Genomic DNA, 21,145 nt, shown 5'->3' on the forward strand with positions numbered 1-21,145 from the left:
TCCAACTTTCTCCTAAATTTCCATGTCAAAGGCAAGTGTTAGTAATAATTTTGGAAAATAGGAAGTAATAATTTTAGTTCATTCTATTTCAATTAGATGGATAAAATTCTTACCCTGGCAAAAATAATACTCCTCTTACTCTCTCTTGGGGAAGTAACGGAAAACGTTGTAAACCAGTCTATGATAAGCGTGGATTAGAAAAATGCATAATTGGAAAGTTCAGTTCCAAAATATTTTGCCTACGATTGAAGCATTAAACTATAAGAAACAGAAAAATTAGGATTTCTTCCTGGCAAGGAGAAAAAAAGTTAAAACATTTGACCACGTAAAACCAGCTACTGATAGTTACCAAATTTCTATACAGAAATATTAGGATTATCAACCATACATAATAGTTAATACAGTGATACAAATCCTAACCCACACGTACAAGTTTCATATCTTGCCGACTACCAAGGCCATGCAATAAATTCTCTCCATAGTAAATTATGCATATTTCGTATGTATAATACACAACCAATCACCTTTAAGGAACCACCAAAAAATGTGAGCAGTCAGAACTTACAGTAACCACTTCATCAAGAGACACAAGATGTTAGTCTGCATCCGCTGAAAAGTCAGGCTCTGGTGGTTTAGGCGGTTTTACTAAAACACTAGTACCCCTGGAAAGCCGATTCCGGTGGACCCCACGAAGGGCATTAGCTGCAAATCTCGATGCCAGAATGGTGGCTCCGAGGCTGTATGTACCACCACCACTTCCACCACTCTTCAATGATGCTTCAGCTTCTTCCTCCTCCTTGCGGCGCTGCTGCTCCATCAATTTCCTCTTCAAATAACGGCGCCAAGCAGCTTGAATGAAGCGAGCAGCCCATGTTCTCCATTGCTGTGAGTAGAACCTGAAGGTATGTTGAACTTGTCTACTGTGAAGGCGCCTAAATTGACTCGCCACAAATTTGAGCTCCTCAGCTTCAAGGGCAAAGGCTTCAACTTCTGTGATGGCTCTCACTGTTCGAGTAGATGATGGGAGGTTAGAACCTGATTTGGGATCTAATGCCCATGTTAAAAGCTCATCTCCACAAAAATCACCCTCTTTTAGGAAACTGCGGTTCAAAAATCCACTTCGCCCACCATCTGTGGTCTCACTCTCAAGGCGACCACGAATAATGAAGAGCATTTCATCAACTGGGTCACCTTCCCGAAGGATGTAAGTTTTTTCAGTGTATAAGCTTGGCTTCAAACGCTCACATATAGCATCCAGCAGCCTCTCGTCCATATTTTCAAACAAGGGGACCTAAACAAAGGTCAGAGAGGTTGATTAGAATTTTGTGGAAAATACATGAATATCAGTAAATAAAGCAACTGATAGATAAAGAAAATAGGATTTCAAAATAAGTTTAGAAAACCAAAATACAAATGAAATCGCAGAAGTTAGTGTCCAATACAGGGACCTATGATGCAGCAGCAATATGGAAATCTATAATAGCCTTGCCAACAAATTAGACAGAAGAAAAGACCCAACATAAACAAGATGTTTCCCTATATTAGATAAGATACTCTACATATTAATTTGACGCATACACACACTGGATGCATATATTTTTGTCCAAATTCCAGTACATACTATTTAGCAGAAGAAGCAGCGATGGTACCCTCTATATCACTTCAATATACATTTCTTTACACTCTCAACAGAGAACAACTACCCTCTCCTTCTGTTAAGACTACATCTTCTACTACTGCTCACACTAATGACTCAGCACCACAGAAGATATTATTAGTGTCCAGCTCAGATTAGTAGTTTGTTATAGCTACAAATAATTCTGTTAGCAATCAGTTAACAGAAAGTTAGTTTGTTATAGTTAGTTAACAAACTTGTTTTACAAGCAACAACTCTTAGCTTCTATTCTATAAATACTAGAAGCTACATTCTCATTGTATTCATTCACAAATAATGAAAGCTGAATACTAAACTTTCTCTCTCTATTCTTTTCTATTCTCTCTGAATATGATCTGATTAACATTGCATCAATTAACATGGTATCAGAGCAACTGAACCACGATCCTGACGCTTCCTGGTTTGCAATTCTGAACTTCTCTCTCTAAAATTCATTCTCTGAAATTCTGAAATTCTTCTCTGAAATTCTTGATTGATCATTACATCAAATTGTCTGAAATCTGCAAATGCTCATATAATCTTTCTCTGATTGAACCTTAAATGTTTCTGATGATCATTCCTCTCTGAAAATCACAAAATTGATTCTGAAATTCTTGTCTGATTACTCTTATTTGATTGATTTGTCTTGTTTCTGAAATCTCTAAATCCTCATATCTCTGAAATTGTCATTCTGAAAATCATTCTGAAAATCTATCTAAACCTCTGAATTTCTGATCAAAATGCCTGAAACAATCAACACTTCATCTAGTAACAATCTTGAATTAACTCAAGATCTCCTACTAGTGCTATTTTCTTCATCCATCTGATAACACTTCAGTTCAATTGGTTTCTCCTACATTTGATGGCACTGGTTATGCTGACTGGAAAAGAATGATGATCATTAGCTTATCAGCTAAAAATAAAATATGTTTTGTTGATGGAAGCCTTGATAAACCTACTGAAGTTAAAACACTCAAAGCATGGCAACGATGCAATAACATGGTTACAGGCTGGATTTTACGATCTCTAGATGCTATGACTGCTAAGAGTGTTTTACATCTAATGACTGCTAGAGAGATCTGGAAAGATCTTGAAGAAAGATTTGGCCAATCTTCTACTGCTCAACTATATTCAATTCAACAGGATCTAGCAACTATTTCTCAAGAAAATGATGATGTTGGTGTCTTCTTTACTAAGATGAAAGTTTTATGGGATGAACTGGATAATACTAACCCCTTACCTTGCTGTGAATGTACTGGTTGCACTTGTAATTTGACTCAAAAGTTCCTCAAGATCCAAGAAGGATATCAGCAAGTTAGAACCAATATCCTCATGATGCCACAACTTCCACCCTTATCTCAAGCCTACAGATTAGTTCTTCAAGAACAAAGGCATAAAGAGCTGAGTTCTCTTCATACTTCTTCCTCTGAACCAATGGCTTTTGCTGCAGACAGACAAAATTTCTCTATGAATCGAAACAATTACAAACAACCAAATTTTTCCAACTCTGGCTTTCATTCTTCTAAACCTCCTTATTCTTCTGGAAACAAACCTGTTATTGGCAACAAAAGAGGTTCTTATTACTACTGTTCTCACTGTAAAATTCCAGGACATAGCCTTGAAAGGTGCTTTAAAGTCCATGGATATCCAGCTGACTATAAACCACCTCAGAAAAGGTTTGCTGCTGCTATTCAAGGAGAAGATCTTACTGATGATCTTCCATCTTCTTCTTCAGAAGTAATTCAACCTGTCTTGACCATGGATCAATATCAGAAACTCCTTGATATGCTGGGCCAATCAGGAACTCAGAAACAAGATCTCAGCAAAGAACCTGGTGATGGTAAGACTAATGTTTGTTTTGCAAGCAAATTTTGTCTAACTACTCAATACAAATCAGGTTGGGTTCTTGATAGTGGTGCAACAGACCACATTTGCCATGATCTTTCTCTTTTTCATTCTTACAAAGTCATTGATAATCCTGACAACACTATTACAGTACCTGATGGCAGAAAGATACAGATCACTCATATTGGCACTATCATCCTCAATGATATTATTACACTCTCTCAAGTGTTATATGTTCCTGGCTTTCATTTCAATCTTATTTCTGTGCCTAAGCTGTGTCATGACTTCTCTGGTATTGTTACCTTCTCTGCTAATCAATGCACTCTACAGGGCCCTTCTTTGACAAGGCCATTAGCTCTTGGTAAGCTGTACTCAGGTCTTTACTATGTTCAAGATCCTTCTTCCACCTCTGATGATATTGCTGCTGTTGCACCTGATGCTGCTGTTATTAATACATGTGAAACATCACAACCTGGTTTCATGACATGTATTCCTACCTCTCTTACTTCTTCCTATACTGTTGATGATATCGAACTCTGGCACTTGAGACTAGGCCATATGCCATTTTCACAAATGGTTGTTCTGTTTCCAGAATTCAACTTTAAGCTTGTTAGTGATTCATTGTGTCAAATTTGTCCTAAGGCTAGACAAACTAGATTGACTTTTCATTCTAGTATTTCTACTACTTGTAAGCCTTTTCAACTCATTCATGTTGATACTTGGGGACCTTATGTTCATCCTACTAATAATGGCTGCAGATTCTTTCTTACTCTTGTTGATGATTACACAAGAACCACTTGGGTTCATCTAATCAAAATTTAAATCTGATGCTGTGGATATTATCATCAATTTTGCTGCTTATGTGAAGACTCAGTTTCAATCTACAATTCAAACTATTAGAACTGATAATGCTAAAGAATTATGTGAAGGTTCTATTCTTCACACAACAAATGGTATTATTCATCAGAGAAGTTGTGCTGATTCACCTCAACAGAATGGCATTGTTGAGAGGAAGCACAGACATTTGCTAGAAACTGCTCGAGCTCTTTTCTTTCAAGCCAAATTGCCATTTCATTTGTGGGAGAATGTGTTTTATGTGCTGCTTATCTCATAAACAGAATGCCACTTTCATCTCTTAACAAGTTTTCTCCACATCAGAAGTTGTATGGTGTTGTTCCTGACAAATCACACTTCAGAAGCTTTGGTTGTTTATGCTTTGCTTCTACATTGAAATCTGGCATATCAAAGTTTGATTCCAGAGCTGATACTTGTGTATTCCTGGGTTATCCTCCTAATCAGAAAGCATATAAGTTATATCATCTGGCTACCTAAGAAAATAATTATATCTAGGGATGTTGTTTTCCATGAACAACATTTCCCATTTCATATGTTCTCCCTCTCCTTCTAATTCTACTTCTTCTTTTCAATTCTTTCTTCCCACAATAAATCATGACTACATCTTTTCTGATCCATTTGTCTTTGCTCATGATCCACACAACAACAACAACACTACTTCTCCACCTTCTCCTTTCTTCTACTCCTATTCTTTCTTCAGATTCACCTCTTTCACCTTCTTCTTCTCCTCCTACTGCTGATCAGTCTTTCACTTCTCCTGCTACCCTCCATAATTTATCTATCACCCCTTCTGTCCAACCTAGACACACTTCCAGATCTCACCACCCACCTTCTTACTTAAATGACTATGTTTGCAATACTACTTCTTCTTTCTCTTCTCATTGGTGTAACTTAATAAGTTATAATTCTCTTCCTTCTGCTCACAAAGTTCTTCTTTCTCACACTTCTTCTCTCATTGAACCTACTACTTATTCTCAGGCTGCCAAAGATCCTCTTTGGCTTGCAGCAATGGACAAAGAATTGCAGGCTTTGGCTTCCAACAATACCTGGGACATTGTTCACCTTCCTCCTGGTAAAACTCCTATTGGCTGTAAGTGGGTGTTCAAGATTAAACTCAAATCCACAGGAGAGATTGAAAGATATAAGGCACGATTAGTTGCTAAAGGTTATACACAGCAACATGGCATTGATTTCCTGGAAACTTTTTCACCAGTTGTAAAACTATCCACTGTGAGATGTGTTGTTGCATTGGCAGCTTACAGAGGCTGGAAACTTTATCAACTTGATGTTAATAATGCCTTTCTTCATGGTGATCTCCATGAGGAAGTGTATATGAAACTCCCAGAAGGCTATCCTAATCCAAGAATCAAGTTTGCAAACTCAAAAAGTCCTTATATGGCTTGAAACAAGCCTCAAGGCAGTGGTTTGCTAAGCTAACCTTTGAGCTTACTCAACAAGGTTTTCAGCAATCAAAGAATGATTATTCTTTGTTTTTAAAGTCTAATGGCTCTCTCTTCACTATCCTAGCTGTTTATGTAGATGACATTATCTTAACTGGGAGTGATTCATCTACCATTCTTCACATCAAGCAACATTTAGACAGAGTCTTCAGCATCAAAGACCTGGGCATTCTCAGTTTCTTCCTAGGGATTGAAGTTTCCTATCTTTCACAAGGCATTGCTCTTACTCAAAGCAAGTTCACCAAGGAACTCTTGTCTACTTGTGATCTTGACATAACCAAGCCTGCAGTTACTCCTCTACCTATTAACCTTAAACTTGCTGCTACTGATGGTGTTCCCTTGGATGATCCCACAACATTCAGATGCCTAGTTGGGAAGCTTAATTTCCTTACACATACTAGGCCTGACTTGGCTTACTGTGTTCAGACTCTTTTCAGTTTATGAACTCTCCTACTTCAGCTCATATGCTTGCCTTGACTCATGTGCTACGCTACATCAATAACACTGCTGGTCAAGGAATTCTCATGAAAGGTGCTGACAAACTCACTCTTCAAGCCTTCACAGACTCAGATTGGGGAGCTTGCCCTGACTCAAGAAGGTCTATTTCAGGCTATGTTGTTCTATTTGGCTCTTCTCCTATCAGTTGGAAGTCCAAGAAACAGGCAACAGTATCCAAGTCCTCTTCAGAGGCTGAATATAGAGCCATGGCACATGCTACTGCAGAAGTTACTTGGTTGATCAGGCTCTTGGATGAGCTGCGTGTTTCTCATTTGCAGCCTGTTGCTATTCATTGTGACAATCAGTCTGCTTTACACATTGCAAGGAACCCTGTGTTCCATGAACGCACAAAGCATATAGACATTGATTGCCACTTCACACGCGAGAAGCTCATGGAAGGCTTAATCTCTTTAACCTATCTTCCTACTAGTGCTCAACTAGCAGAGTTTTTACCAAGATTATTCCTTCAGCTCGTTTAATCAGTTGCTGTCCAAGCTTGGCATGTTTATCCTATGCCTAGCTTGAGGGGGGATGTTAAGACTACATCTTCTACTACTGCTCACACTAATGACTCAGCACCACAGAAGATATTATTAGTGTCCAGCTCAGATTAGTAGTTTGTTATAGCTACAAATAATTCTGTTAGCAATCAGTTAACAGAAAGTTAGTTTGTTATAGTTAGTTAACAAACTTGTTTTACAAGCAACAACTCTTAGCTTCTATTCTATAAATACTAGAAGCTACATTCTCATTGTATTCATTCACAAATAATGAAAGCTGAATACTAAACTTTCTCTCTCTATTCTTTTCTATTCTCTCTGAATATGATCTGATTAACATTGCATCAATTAACACCTTCAACACGCAACTTCATTTCTTCACAGTAATCCTATTATATACTCCCTCCGTTTCCTAAAGATCTTCCCTCTTTCCGTTTAAGGGTGTTTCCAAAAGATCTTCCCTCTTTTGCTTTATTCCTTATTTGGCAAAACAAATTTCCCTATTTACCCTCTCATGTCACTATCACATGGTCCACCATTACATTATTAATTCAATTTTACTCCCTTTCTCTCTCCTACTTTAATCCCTTTTTATTTGTTTATTTATCTTAATCCTTTTCTCTCTCCTACTTTACTCACACCATGCCCCACACAACTTGATTTTCCTTGGTATCTGTAGGAACAGTAAGTGAGAAGATCTTTAGAAAACGGAGGGAGTACTAGTTCTTTAAGCTTGAAAGTTGAACATCCAAGGTATAATTTTGGAATTACAAAATTAGGTAATTGGATGGAGACTGATGTTATACTGAAATTGGTGATCCATATGGATCAAGGTAACTGAACAGCAAGCAAAACAACTAATCTGCTACAATTCCAAGGCTGTGAAGCTTAATATGCAGAGTGATTCAGCCTTTTTTTATAAAAGAAAGAAAAAACACCACATAACAAATAAAAAACGAGTGACACACACCTAATTCATATGATTGTGAAAATTGTAAGATTGAAAACTTCCTTGAAATCAATTGCTTCCAGAGATTATAAAGTGAATTTACTATTCTTCACATATGGGTTTTTCATCCTCCATTGTTTATTCGCATATAAAATTCGTGCCCTAGCCTCTTGCTTGCTTGTTTAGCTAGTCCGATTACTTGGTGGTGTGCTTTTCAATGATCTGATATCCAACATGTACCTTAAACCTTCCTACTCAAAATAGGCATTACTTTTGGATTGCGAAGATATAAAGAAACATCCAATCAATAAGCTAGGCTTCAAATAGAACTGTTTTCTTTTAACCCATTTCATGGTAGCCCTCAAATATACTAGAGACAATTTCACTGGAAGTTTCTAATACAGGAGAATGTATAATCCAAATATATAAACCCAAACTCTTTCAAAAGCACATGATGTTTGACCTTTTTTGGTGTGTACAAGTGCAGATTTACAATTTACATAATAAGTTATTTCTGGGGTCAACACGTTAATTTGAAGAGTCGTTTTTAATTATTTGATTTATTAGATCTTGAATTTTGATAAACTTTTGGGTTTCAACAATGCATGGAAAAATATAAATTTGTGTAAGAATGAATCAAGGAAAAACCTGTGGCTGTACCGAGACTACCAACTACCAACTACCAGAAAAGACCTCATGATAGTTAATATGGGTCCTCACCATCCAGCAATGCATGGCGTTCTCCGAGTCATCGTTATTAATCTAATACTAGCTTGAGATCTCCAAAGAGAACCCATCTTCCAAGAGATATCATTAAATTTTTCACAGGAAGAAGATACTAACTATATTGGACTACAAGAAACTTCATATATTGCTCCTAATGACCTAATATTTTCTAGGACATCTCGTCCTTCTTAACTGACTCTGATGAATCACCCAGACATCTCTCATTGCTTTCTAAAAGCATATGAAACTCCCACCAAAGCAGAGATTAGGCAAAACTCAATATCAAATGTCACTGCAAAACTAGAGAATCATGTTGTTTGGAAGAACGAAAAACCCTAATTTATCATGTTTAAGTAACAATATAATAAGGATATAAGCAAGCATGTGAATAAACAACATTGGCAAGGAAATTACCCTCCTCACTAATGCAAGACAGAGATGGCGCTTTATGTCCCTTCTCAGATCCTTGGGTAAACTCCTGACCAAGTTCTCTTCATCAACTCCACGTGTTTCTAGCCATTTGTATTGATCATAACGTCTAACACGTTCTCTCAGTTCCTGCGGCAGCAGGCGATGGTGCATCCATTGCTCTGAATCACGCCTTTTGACCCTCATCTCTTCAAGTCGAATTGTAAGTGATTGAAGATAAGTCTGCAACAGCCCAAAAACAAGCAAAGAAATGAAAAATGTGAACATTTCAATAGCCAGAGTACCCTTTATGAAAGAGAGAGCACAAGGATTAACCTTAACGCCACCCCTCTTTTGAAAAGAACCCCCCCCCCCCCCCCCTCTTCCAGGAAAGAAGAGAATATATGCAAACATTATAAAAGCACACCACATCAAGAGTTAAATATGTATTAACAAAAAATCCAATAACTTTTGTATATCATGTTTTACAAAACCACCAAAGGCACTGAAAAACAGCACATGTTGGACTTGTGTGTGTCGTTCTGTCATATTATTAGATCAGATCATTTAGGGTCAGAAAATATTCACGTTGACAATATTACAAGTGAGATTATTATATCTCATATCAACACTTCCTCCTTTTTTTTATTGGCATTTGCTCTTACATATTTGCCAACGCACAACTTTCGAGCATTAATATCTTTAATCATGTATAAGTAAAAATTATTGGCAGTTGATATTTTGAAAACATATACTGGGTGAATCTAATAAATCCCACATGACCATATTTCTCCTTATGTATAAGTCAAAATGGTAGAACCAAGAAATAAGGACAAAGTATATGATTAGATGAATACAAGACCAAATCAGATTTTAGTTCAGAACCTCTTAACTGGATCATTTGGATCCAACTGCCTTTTCCTCAACTTTTATTACCCTTTGCTACGCACAACAAATTTCTGATAATTCTTTTTCAGATATTATATTTGTATTCCAAAATCTTCTGCAGTTCAAGTTTGGCTTAGGATCAGGTCCTCCATTTGCTTAAGAAAATGGCTTTTTCCCTCAAAAAAAAGAAAATGGCTTTGGTATATGAATGGCTCAGGTCATTTACATATATTGGTCTATGGACAATTAGATAATGAGTTACCAGATCTTGTTAGAATTTGATTTTTTCCAATTTTATATTGAATTATTGGCAAGTGCACATTTTTCTGGGTCAGTAAGCATGGTTTTCAATCTCAGATTTGCTCGCGGGCGCAGTAGTGGCCACAAAACCACTTTCACGAGAAATGCAGAAGGTTTGCAGTAGTTCCGGCCTCATATATAGGTAGCAATAAGCACAAGGATTTTTACAATCTTAGTTTTAAAAGGCGAAAGACACACTGAGGCACAAGGCGAAGGCACACGCATACCATAGTCGAGGCGCACCTTTGGTGCCGAAAAATTTAGAAACAAAAAACAGAAGCATTGTAACTCTTAAACAACATAAATATTAAAAAAAAAAAAAACTTTAATAGACCCGGTGCACACTAACTGCATCGGGTTAGTAATTGATATTAACTTCATATAATAAGTTTTATAGAGATATAATGAACTTATATATAATATAGTAGATTTTATTACCGGAAAATATATAGTGAAATTATATGCAATATAATAGAGGATTTAATTTTAATGTTTTAACATGCAGGAATATGTATGTAGCTTGTGTAGTATATATCGTGACACGTGCTTTAACATATAGAAAGATGTAATTTCTGCATGATATAGTGAATGTCTGAATGATATAGTGGATTGTTAAGAAATCTAATTTCTACATGATATGTTATCATTCTGAATGATATAGTGAGTTTCTTCATGATATAGTGGATTGTTTAGAAATGATGTATTTCTGCATGATATAATATGTTTCTGAATAATATAGTGGGTTTGTGCATAATATAGTAGGTTTCTACATGATATACTGGATTAGAAATGACACGTGCTTTTGGCCTTGATACACACTAATGTTACCGTGAACCAGGTTCACGCAAGTGAGATTTTAAATATTATATTAAAAACCCATAAAAGGATATAAGAAACTATCATTGCCAGAATACCGCACCAAGTCAATATAACTACTAAGTAGAAAGGAAAACAAACTTTTCAAGATCAAAAAGCTACAATTCAAATGATTCCTCAAAAAAAAAAAAAAATCTAAAATCTAAATAATATTCCAAAAACTAATTAATGTAGGAACAATATATAATATAGTAATGATATAGTCGCTGCCTCTACAAAAAATAAAAAAAAGTAGCTTCTGTTTTTCATTTCAAATAAATGTTAAAACATAAAAAAAAAAAAAATTGCTTAACTCACTGCCAAATTGCCTCATACAGTCCTCTACAAGAGATAAAGTGAGAGAGAAGAAAGAAAGAGGAAGAAAAAAGAAGAAAACAAAAAGAAAGAAGAGAGAAGAAGAAACGAAATAAAGGAGATACGAAATAAAGAAAGAAGAATGAACAAAGAAGACGAGACGAAATAAAGAAAGAAGAAAAAGACAAAAAGAATGAAGAGAGAAGATGGGGACCATGGCGAGGCGACGGCAGACTACAGCCGGCCATACGACCACTGCAAGAAGCAGCGGCTACATGATACCCATTCTAGGGTTCTCAGTTTCTAGTGGAGAGAGGCAGGATCGAGCAAAAATACCCATTCGAAACCCTAAAAACGTGGAAATATTTTAAAAAAAAAAGAGAAGGTGGCCTCCATGTGCATCTCAGCCCCAAAGGCAAATGCCTCCTGCGCCTCGCGCCTCTTCAAAAGGCATAAAAAGTGAGCGCCTCCGTGCGCCTAAAGTTGCTTGTCTCGCCTGGGCTGTTCGAAGCGTTTTTGTCGTCGTCTTGCACCTAGGCGGGCTTTTTAAAACTAAGTTTACAATGTAGTTGTGATGTGGTGATGCGGCCAAGATTTAATACCATGTCACTAAGGATTTGGAAGAATAATTAATATCAGAATTAGAAAAGGATTTTCTGAAATTATTACATCCATTAACATCCGAGTTAACTATTAAACGTCCAGATAGTGGCATGATCAGAATAATGAATCCTAGAAAATAGAGACGGTGCCTGTTCATACTTCAGTAAGTTAAAGAGCTTGATGATAGAGTAATTTAGAAAGCAGAAATGTCATCAAGAGATAATAACTGAGTCAACAATGAGAACAAAGTGCATGTTTCATTAAATATTCAGTAACACCTTGGTTATTAGCAAAGAAATGAGCTTGCTTCTGTTCATTATAGGCTTGTTCAAAGAAGTGTATACCTCAAACCAAAAGCCCATATCATATCATCTTCTATTGGGTATTGACATGTTACAGTTTGAGAATTAAAAAATATCAAATGAACTGGAAATTGCAAAGGATCACACAAATTGATACCTGAGCAGCTAAGTTAAGCTACATGATTATTTACAGAACAAGTCAAAAATCAAAGTTTAAATACATGTGAAGCAAATAAGCAGGGCCAAACAAATCCAAAGTTAAATAGATCAATGACAACTTCTTGAAATTGGTCATCGCTCAAGCTTGGGTCAGGCTTGACAATTTACATGAGCTTAAACATATTTGTTACTCATATCGTCTTGGCTCATTTGCATTTTTGGTAAAAGATTGTATATAATTAATTTAGCACAAGCAGTAGATAACTTTAGACCAAGGCAATTATCTTTCATTGAAGAATTATTCATATGTTTATAACATGACAGACTATAAGCATGGATGACAAGGCATCACAAGAGCTTCCTTACATGCATTTAGCTATAGTATATGTTAAGTTATAGTTATATACCTGCATATTACCAATCAAAAGTGCAAACAGGATAAGCCCAAATATGGCAAGCGCGATGGAAAATATCACCTCTCCCGGATAGGTACTGGTTTGAAGTCCCTGTCCCAATGTACTGGAGCATACAGAAAAAACACACCATGAAAAGAATATTTCATAGATCAAAAACTTGAAGTATTGTTTGTCAATCATTCTTACATGATGAGCCAGAAATAAGCCGAATGACAAACAAAGAAACTTGCTTCAGACATAATCGAACGTACAATTATTTTAGGTATAAAGTTGGCAGGTCATTCAACAGTCATGGAGTATATAAGGATATCTGTACATGAATCTTGATAATTAATTAGCATAAATATAGTGTGACGCAAACATGATGACAGATGAAGCCATTATTGTAGACACGTAGATTACGCCTAGTTGATATTCTCGCAACATGACTTTCCAAGACTTTATTCACCACAAAGGTGAATGCAGACACATGGATTTATCGTATAAAGATTTTGCATTATTTTATTGCACAATTAAATTAGTCTTAAACTACTGCAGAATAAAGTTTATCAGCTCCAAGCACTGTGCAACTGTGGCCTTCACATACTTTGCATTGTTTTAATGCACACCTCAATTGAAGTACTCCAGAATCCAGATTGGGATTCATCCTCTAAAAATGCTACTTCCTCCGTTTTTTATTAGATGTTACACTTTTTAAATCACGGACTCCTAGGTAATTTTTGGAGAGGAGAGAGATAGAGAGAATGAAAAACAAAAGGGTCCCATGTGAACATGTGATAGGAGAGAGATAGAGAGAAGTTATTACCCAAATTAAAAGTGTAACATCTAATTTAAAACTTCCTAAAATAGAAAGTGTAACATCTAAAAAAAAACGGAGGAAGTATTTAAAAGGGAATTTTGATAAAAAGAGTAGCTAAACACCAATTGAACAGTAAAACACAATTGAGTTATATCTAACTTCAAAAAAGAGAAGATCGGTGGGAAAGAAACTAAATTCCACAGTTTGGAGAAGAGAAATAAAGGTCAAATACATTGACACCAGGAAAATTTGATAGGTTTTACCTCAAAAGATAATTAAAATTTTCATTTGTTTTCAGAGTCAGGTTCAAAAGGATTAATATAATTGAAGTCAAAATAGATACCTCTTTAGGTAACCATGGTTTAGGCATGAAGCATTGATTTGATAGTATGGCATTGAATGAACTTGAGGAGGGTACAGCAGGTGTAACAAAGCAGATCCACCCAAATTCTCGATAAGAAAACTACACAACTTAGGATTGAGATTTCTCTGTATATTGCTCCAGAGACAAGCTAAGTAGTAAATATAGCCTATTAGCTATTGCTCAAATATATTTTATACATCAATTAAGTTTATCTCCAAGAGGTAAAGTAACAAGAACACTCAGCGACGTTTAAGAAAACAGATATCCACAAAAAGAAAAAATCATTTCAGCATATTCTCTAAAGAAGTGCAGAAATGATAATAAGGACGACATATTAGCACGAAAGTTTCTCCATAGTTCAAGTAAAGCCATGTGACAACAGAGAATAAACTGAGGCCAATCTCACCCCATAGTTACCTTAAGTTTTGTAGCCCCCACCATAAGCAGTAACAGTACTTAGATATAAAGCTACTTGATGAGAAAATGCCAGATGTCAAAGCCTGTCCAAAGATCCCAAAGTCGAACTCATCATTATCTTCACTCCCAGAGCAAGTGGTATTAAAAAGTGAAACACTCATATTGCTCCAGATTTCATAGCCTGGTGATTGCTGATTGTCACAATACAAGAAATTTGTAGTGCAATTTCCCTTGTTGTCGGAACAGACATTCTGCCAACAAGCATCATTACGCTCCATACCTAGAAGATACCATAAAGCCCCTACCATCTGTAACAATTGCATTCAAAAATAGTCCAAGTTAACCTCATAGTTATGGTTAACTGCATCATAAAAAGGGAAAACGACATGAAGATAGATACTTGAAGTTGAAGTATATAGCATTTCACGTCTTAATAATCATTATGCCCATCAAATGAGGCTAATTGCATCTGGTCATTATCTCAATATATCTTGAACTTAATATATTTGGGGACACCATCTTAACGATTGTTTAGAACTTAAAAGGGCCGGACAGTGTTTGCTGGTCTTTGCTGTGAATGATACAAACAAAAAAATTCCCTACATGTTGATGATCAAGATTAGTATGTACGACATGGTGTCTTGTTTTAGAGCCTTTCTGCATATGTGGTTAGAATAATGATTTTCGCTATGTTACTCGGGATTCTTCATTTCACCTCAAGTAGACAAGTATCAGTGTCACATCCTCTGACACTCAGACATGGGTGGGACACGTAGACACTCTATTTTATTTAAAGTAAGACCATTACAAGTTATTAATAACGGTGTCCAACCATGGTTGTTCTATAAAGGGTTTGGAGCTTGCCGAACTGACATCACCCATGTTGTCAATGGCCTTAATTTATTTAAAAAATATGACTATTAGAAGTTATTAATAACAGTACATCTGTACATGTAATAAATTCATGAGGTGCTCAACAGGACTTGTCTCAACTCTCAAGTGAACGCATAACATAGTCATGAACTACTTATATTTTCATACACAACATTTGAGCAGAGGTATTCATGACTTATGTGAAAACTGAAAAGCAACTCAAGAGATGTACCTCCTTTGTGTCAATAAGCAATCTAAAGGCAGATCAGGAAATTTCATAATACTTAACCAAATCATACAGGATTACAATGGATAAAATCAGAGGAATTAGCAACATGCCACTTCATCCCTCATAAGAGAAAAAACCATGACAAATATTCTTATTATCACGAAACCTAGAAAAAAAAGACGCATTTCCTCCACATTTGAAAATACCTAGCAGTTTCCTGTAATCTATATTACCTACACTTGGACATGGGTAGTGGTCCTGTTCAAATCAGGTAGACATCAGAGAGTATGACTTGCCATGGCTCAAAAGTTAGGACAGAAGGATGCTGTCTTATGTTCGGATTTAATAAAAAATAACTTAAGTTAAAAGATTTATCCAAACTAAAATTATTAAAATAGCCCCCCAAGGCTAAAGCCAATAAAATATTTAATATCAATGATGTAAATCCCTTTACATCCACACACACACACACACATCTATCAATTTAACAGAATAACGAGGTCCCCTAAATCTGAGCTGCTAAGATAATAGAGGTAAAGAGATTGCCACTCCATTGTTTGCCTGAACAGTAGGTCTACTCCATATAAGTAGTCACACTCTTCTAAACCTCTCTTCTTGGCCTTGTCAGCCTCTCTTATCAGCAGTCCTAGTGTCATGAAGTGTCCAGCTGCAAGGTCAAGTGTTGAATACAAATTCACTCTCATATCTTTGTCAAGGGGTGAAAACACAGATGCGGCTGCAAAAGTGCCTAGTACGAGTATGTGTCACTAATTTGGTACATGGTCATAAACTACAAAATGAAAGAACACGTGCATATAGTCTTACTTCAAATGTCACATGTCAGCGTCCTTTGTAATAATCCCACTACAAATTAAGCAATTTCTTCATCGACTTCTATAACGACTCAATTATACACCTCTAGATGGTAATAAAATTAAAATTAAAATTGATTATAGGTAGAGCCGTAGAGGAGATGCATTATATGCACATTCACATGGGACTTTCATGTCAACTTACATCTAAACACACTTACTCCTTCCTCAACTTACTAATTTATACCAAATGAATGGTATGGTATAGAAAACATCTTCTAGTAAACAAGAAATTGCAATGGAAATAATAACATTCCTAACAGGTACTATAACTCCTCAGACACTCTCTATAAGCAGTTACTTACATGGCTACAGAGCATATAGAGAAGTAGATAGTATGCTGCACCAGCCCACGCAGTTTCCGCAAAGACACCTGACGTCCTTTTTAGTTCAGAAAAGAGAGGAATAATTCTGACAATTCTGGGGATATACTGAATCAAGACTATGAAAAGCAAGGCCTGTTTGGTTGCATATACATCAGAGCCTTTCATCCTCTGTAGATACCTCCAGATAACAATCTGCAAAATGGATCCAAAAGAAGGGAAACAAAATAGAGAAGAAAAGACAGAAATTAGTCAAAACATGCTTAATCCTGACACGGATGAAATCAATCAAATTCGATGCAATTTATTTATTTGTTAAAACAGTGTCACAATAAGACAATAATCAGGTACCAGAACACTGATAGAAAGACACTGACTTAAACATCTGTTATTTACTTCTCAGGATAATTGTAAAAAGAAAAACAGAAACAAACACCAAAACACATCAGATAAATTGTTCGGAAGAACAAAGTTGTTTTTTTTTTTGTAAAAAGTGGTACTATAAAGGAGATGATGTCCTGGTCAAAAAAAAAAAATTAGGAATGCAGATCCAGGACCAGTAGATAGTAGAAGACTGAACATCATCAGTTGAATTCAACCACGTACAAGTATGAAAAAGAGTGAGCATCATTGGAGGATTCTACTTATAGAAAGTCTTATCTAAATCCATTTCTAGTCGCACTTTTCATTTGGAAGTTTTTAAGTTTTAAAAGAGGAGAAATCTATGCCCTTAAGCAATTCTGCATACATTTGATACTGATCAATTGCAGGTCCATGACCAAATACAGAAATGGAAGAAGAAGATGCATTCTTGTGCTGTTGTGCACTCCACAGAGTGTTGTTCTTATGTGGCAGACTAGCTGAGATTAAGAATGGCCACACAGACTTCTGCAGCTTCCCTCTTGGCCAACTTCATCACAAGGTAAGATAGTGTGTCTTGGGAGGCACAAGGAGCAGAATATCCTTTATTTCTTTGGTGTAGTAAATTGATTTTTGACAGGAAAAAGGGGTGTAATATCTTATCACCACTACATGCTCGGCCATTTGAAGGTGCTGTGCCATATTAAAGAGTACTACATGTTTTGTTCTGATTCGTAGTACAGATATAAGGATGCAGATTTAATTTTTCTGTCACAAATTAGATACATTATGACAATATATACATAAGGCAGTAGGATATCCCCTCCCTTTTGTAAATAAAAGACCCTCTAGATTCCTCATAATGTAATTCTTTATTACCAATCAAAAGAGAGGGAAACAAATAAGGGTGTCAATGTAGGGATTCTCATCTCACACAATATAAAAGAGTTGAAAGGGGCCTTCAAGCATGTCTATATATATATATATATATATATATATATATGTATATATGTATATATATGTATATATATGTATATCAGGGCAAGATCACATGAGAAATGAGAATGAATATCAACCACATGGTTGAATTAGAGTTACAACACTTGTTCATTAGAGTTATACCCCCTAAAAAATTTTGAACCAAAAAAAAAATTAATTTTTTCGAATTTCTTTTTACTAATATTTTTTTTGGAGTTACATCACTTTTTCATTAGAGTTACATCACTTATTCATAAGAATTGTAGAGCGTAAAATTCATTCTCATTTCTCATATAAGTATGCATTCTCATATGAACTCACATATATATATATATATATATATATATATATATATATATATATATGACAAGTGCACAAAGCAATGTAGCGACATGCAAATAATATAGGAGAACTGATACCAAACCTGTGGTAAGGGCAGCACAGCAAGAAAATCAACAAAAAAGTATCCCAGAAGGTATCGCTTTGCAATCTGAGCAGGATCAATGACAAGTTCACCCCGTCCAAACACTCGAGATGATGGAGCAATATATGCAGTTCGAAACTGAAGAGCCATGCGGATGAGGTAAAAAACATCTATTATTGTGCGTACTGTAGTGGCTGCAATTGCTAACTTCCGGTCTATCCCCAGACAGTTTAACTTCGGATTGACAATTGGAAGATAAAAGAAAAAAGGATCCACAGAAATGGACAAAATACATGATACCACAAATAGTTTATTCCAAAGTTGTAGAAATTTGTCTTGTGGATCAAAAATCTTTTTCTCAGAGACTTTTAAATCCTCAGGAAACACTGCACGAGAAACCCCAAATCTAAGTGATCTGCCAATTGAACGAAGTCCTTCAGAACCTTTCATTCTTGCTCTCTTAAAGGAATTAGATGGGGTATTAATAGCATAATTAGTATTAGCACAATTAAGCCCCTCAATACCGAATCGGCACTTGTTCACTGCAGTGTAATCAGGAGATTGTGACACTGTAGAATCCAAGTCATCCAACCTATAGCAATAAAAAAACAAAGGAGCAGTTGGACGCATAATACTTATATCCACATAAACAGCACTAAAACTTGTCCTCAGCAATCAACAGGCAATGTAAAAGAATACTGGAACAACAATTTGTCTGTTATCGTGTGTCAACGCATAGTTACTCATGATCTAGTATATTAGCCCAATATATAAATTAATCTAATTACCGAAACAAAATAGTGCAATTAAGCATTATATAATTGTCAAATTTCCAATCTCTTTTTACCCTTCAGCGTTAGTTTTCGGTAAAACTATGCAGTCAGGCAACTTTAATAAGCAGTCTGTTCAATTCTTTGCAAAAGTTCCATTGGTCAAGCAAATAGAAACAGTAACTCTAATCAAAGAGATACTAAACAATAGTTCTATAGTAAGTTCCTCAAGCAAAAAGTTCAAGATCAATCAGTACATTTCAAATTTGCCAGAAAAAATATACTTGCAACTTGTAAGTGACAGTAGTGAGTACACAGCAATGCACAAAGTTCAAACATTGATCAGGGTTCACTATCTTTTCCCTTCACCACATTATAACAGCTGCTCTTATTCGATTCTATACAAATTATAAATATTCCAAGTCTCAGTCTCCTCATCATAAGGTTAGGCATACGCATTGACTTTGCAGATTGGAGTAACAAATAACAGAATAATGCTTGAGGAGTACTACACAAAGATTTAAGAACATGGCTCCAATTGGAAAGCTGTGATTCCATGTGAAATGGAATCGAACGCACGAAAAGACAATACTATTCACTTAAAAAATAGACAAATTCATAACCTAACGTAGCAGAGCAGCAAGTGCAAAATCTTCCAAATTTTAGACATTACCAAGCGACGAATTATAGAATATGAACTAGCTTATCACCTATGCCCTTCTTATATTGTTTTTCTTATACTTAGATAATCACAGCCACTTCAATCGGAGTACCCTCACGGCATCAACTACATGCAGCATTTTTGCAGCCCTCTCCAACACACCCAAAAATTTAGCTGGTCTAGTACTATGGAGATCAAATAACCTCAAAATCATCACAGTACAGCAACTAGGAAGAGATAAAGGTGACAAAGAATTTCTACCTGACAAACTTGTCCTTCTGACCATAACCACAATCGAACATCATTGGTAGTCAGATACATGTATAAAAACTCTACCAACAAAGAAATAGCATTAAATTAGTATAAATAAAATGGACCATATAACTAAAACTATAATCATGATCATACATATAAACAAACAATCCAATTTTTAATTTTTATTAATATCAACCTCCATAAACACATAACAAAACAAAAAAAACCCATATAATATCTAATGCTAAAACAAATAATAATTAGAAGGATCCATGAATTACCCATAAATATCCGATCTAGATCAGAAACAGGGGTGACCCAGAAAAATAATTTCTTTATTAAAAAAAACTGACCTTAAATCAAAGGGGGAAAAAAGAGCAGAAAACAAGCAAAACATGAGGAAGAGATAAGATTGAACCTTTATTTTATTTTGTGGGTAGTTGCAATCTCGTGAAGTCTGAAACTTTAGAAGTTGAATTAAATAGTATTCAGACAAGTTGACCAAAAGTTTAGAATTGACAGATTGTAAAGCAGAAATGGAGGGAAAAGAAGTGCGGTCAACGGAGAGAGAAATGAGGAGATGGGCGATGAGATGAAGAAGAGAAGAGAAGAGAAGCTTAAAGCTTGCTTCTTTGCGGAGGAGTGAAAGGGCTGCCGGCCGCCGGCGCATAGACTGGGTATACAACCGTTTACTAAGAAAGACTATTCTTTTTATTTCTGGAAAAAATTATCATTTTTCAATTCATTGGACAAAAGTGCTAATCCCTGATGTCCTCCTAAATGATATTATCTTGTTTGGCACTATTTTGATTTTTTTTTTTTTTTTTTTTTTTTTGAGGGGAATGAAGTTCTTTTTTTTGTTCTAAAGGGAAAAAAAATTGAAACACGTTGTAATCTTTTTTTTTTTGAAAAATAAAATAATATTTCAGTTTATAACATAGTTCCTCGGTCTAAATAGATAACACGGTTCCACTTTTACGCTATTCACATACGTTTTTTTTTCGTACGTTAGGTGGATCTTGTTAGATTCGTGTGATATATTTCCTCGGTTTCTTAATAGACTCATCTAGGGGTGAAGCGGAGTGCA

At 35.7% G+C, this 21,145-nt stretch overlaps 1 protein-coding gene across 6 annotated transcripts; it reads right to left on the bottom strand.

The window, feature by feature from the left end:
- Positions 1–259: 259 nt before the first annotated feature.
- Positions 260–20,816, bottom strand: LOC104893415 (probable cyclic nucleotide-gated ion channel 5). 6 transcript variants are annotated; one of them, XM_048644666.2, is made up of 8 exons: positions 20,477–20,816; positions 20,065–20,081; positions 18,373–18,964; positions 16,593–16,805; positions 14,314–14,621; positions 12,725–12,836; positions 8,902–9,138; positions 260–1,291 (listed from the first exon to the last, which is right to left on the bottom strand). In XM_048644666.2, the coding sequence occupies exons 1-8, from the start codon at positions 20,726–20,728 to the stop codon at positions 596–598; spliced, it is 2,427 nt and encodes an 808-aa protein (XP_048500623.1). In that variant the 5' UTR covers positions 20,729–20,816; the 3' UTR covers positions 260–595. The 6 variants fall into 6 exon arrangements, with proteins under 6 accessions (XP_048500623.1, XP_010677822.1, XP_010677823.1 ...); XM_010679520.4 differs by having other exon boundaries at positions 20,065–20,135; positions 20,477–20,619; XM_010679521.3 differs by having other exon boundaries at positions 20,065–20,135; positions 20,412–20,507.
- Between the last annotated feature and the right edge of the window lie 329 nt (positions 20,817–21,145).

The sequence above is a fragment of the Beta vulgaris genome, chromosome 5 (assembly GCF_026745355.1).
Source record: "Beta vulgaris subsp. vulgaris cultivar EL10 chromosome 5, EL10.2, whole genome shotgun sequence".
Taxonomy (NCBI): domain Eukaryota; kingdom Viridiplantae; phylum Streptophyta; class Magnoliopsida; order Caryophyllales; family Amaranthaceae; genus Beta; species Beta vulgaris.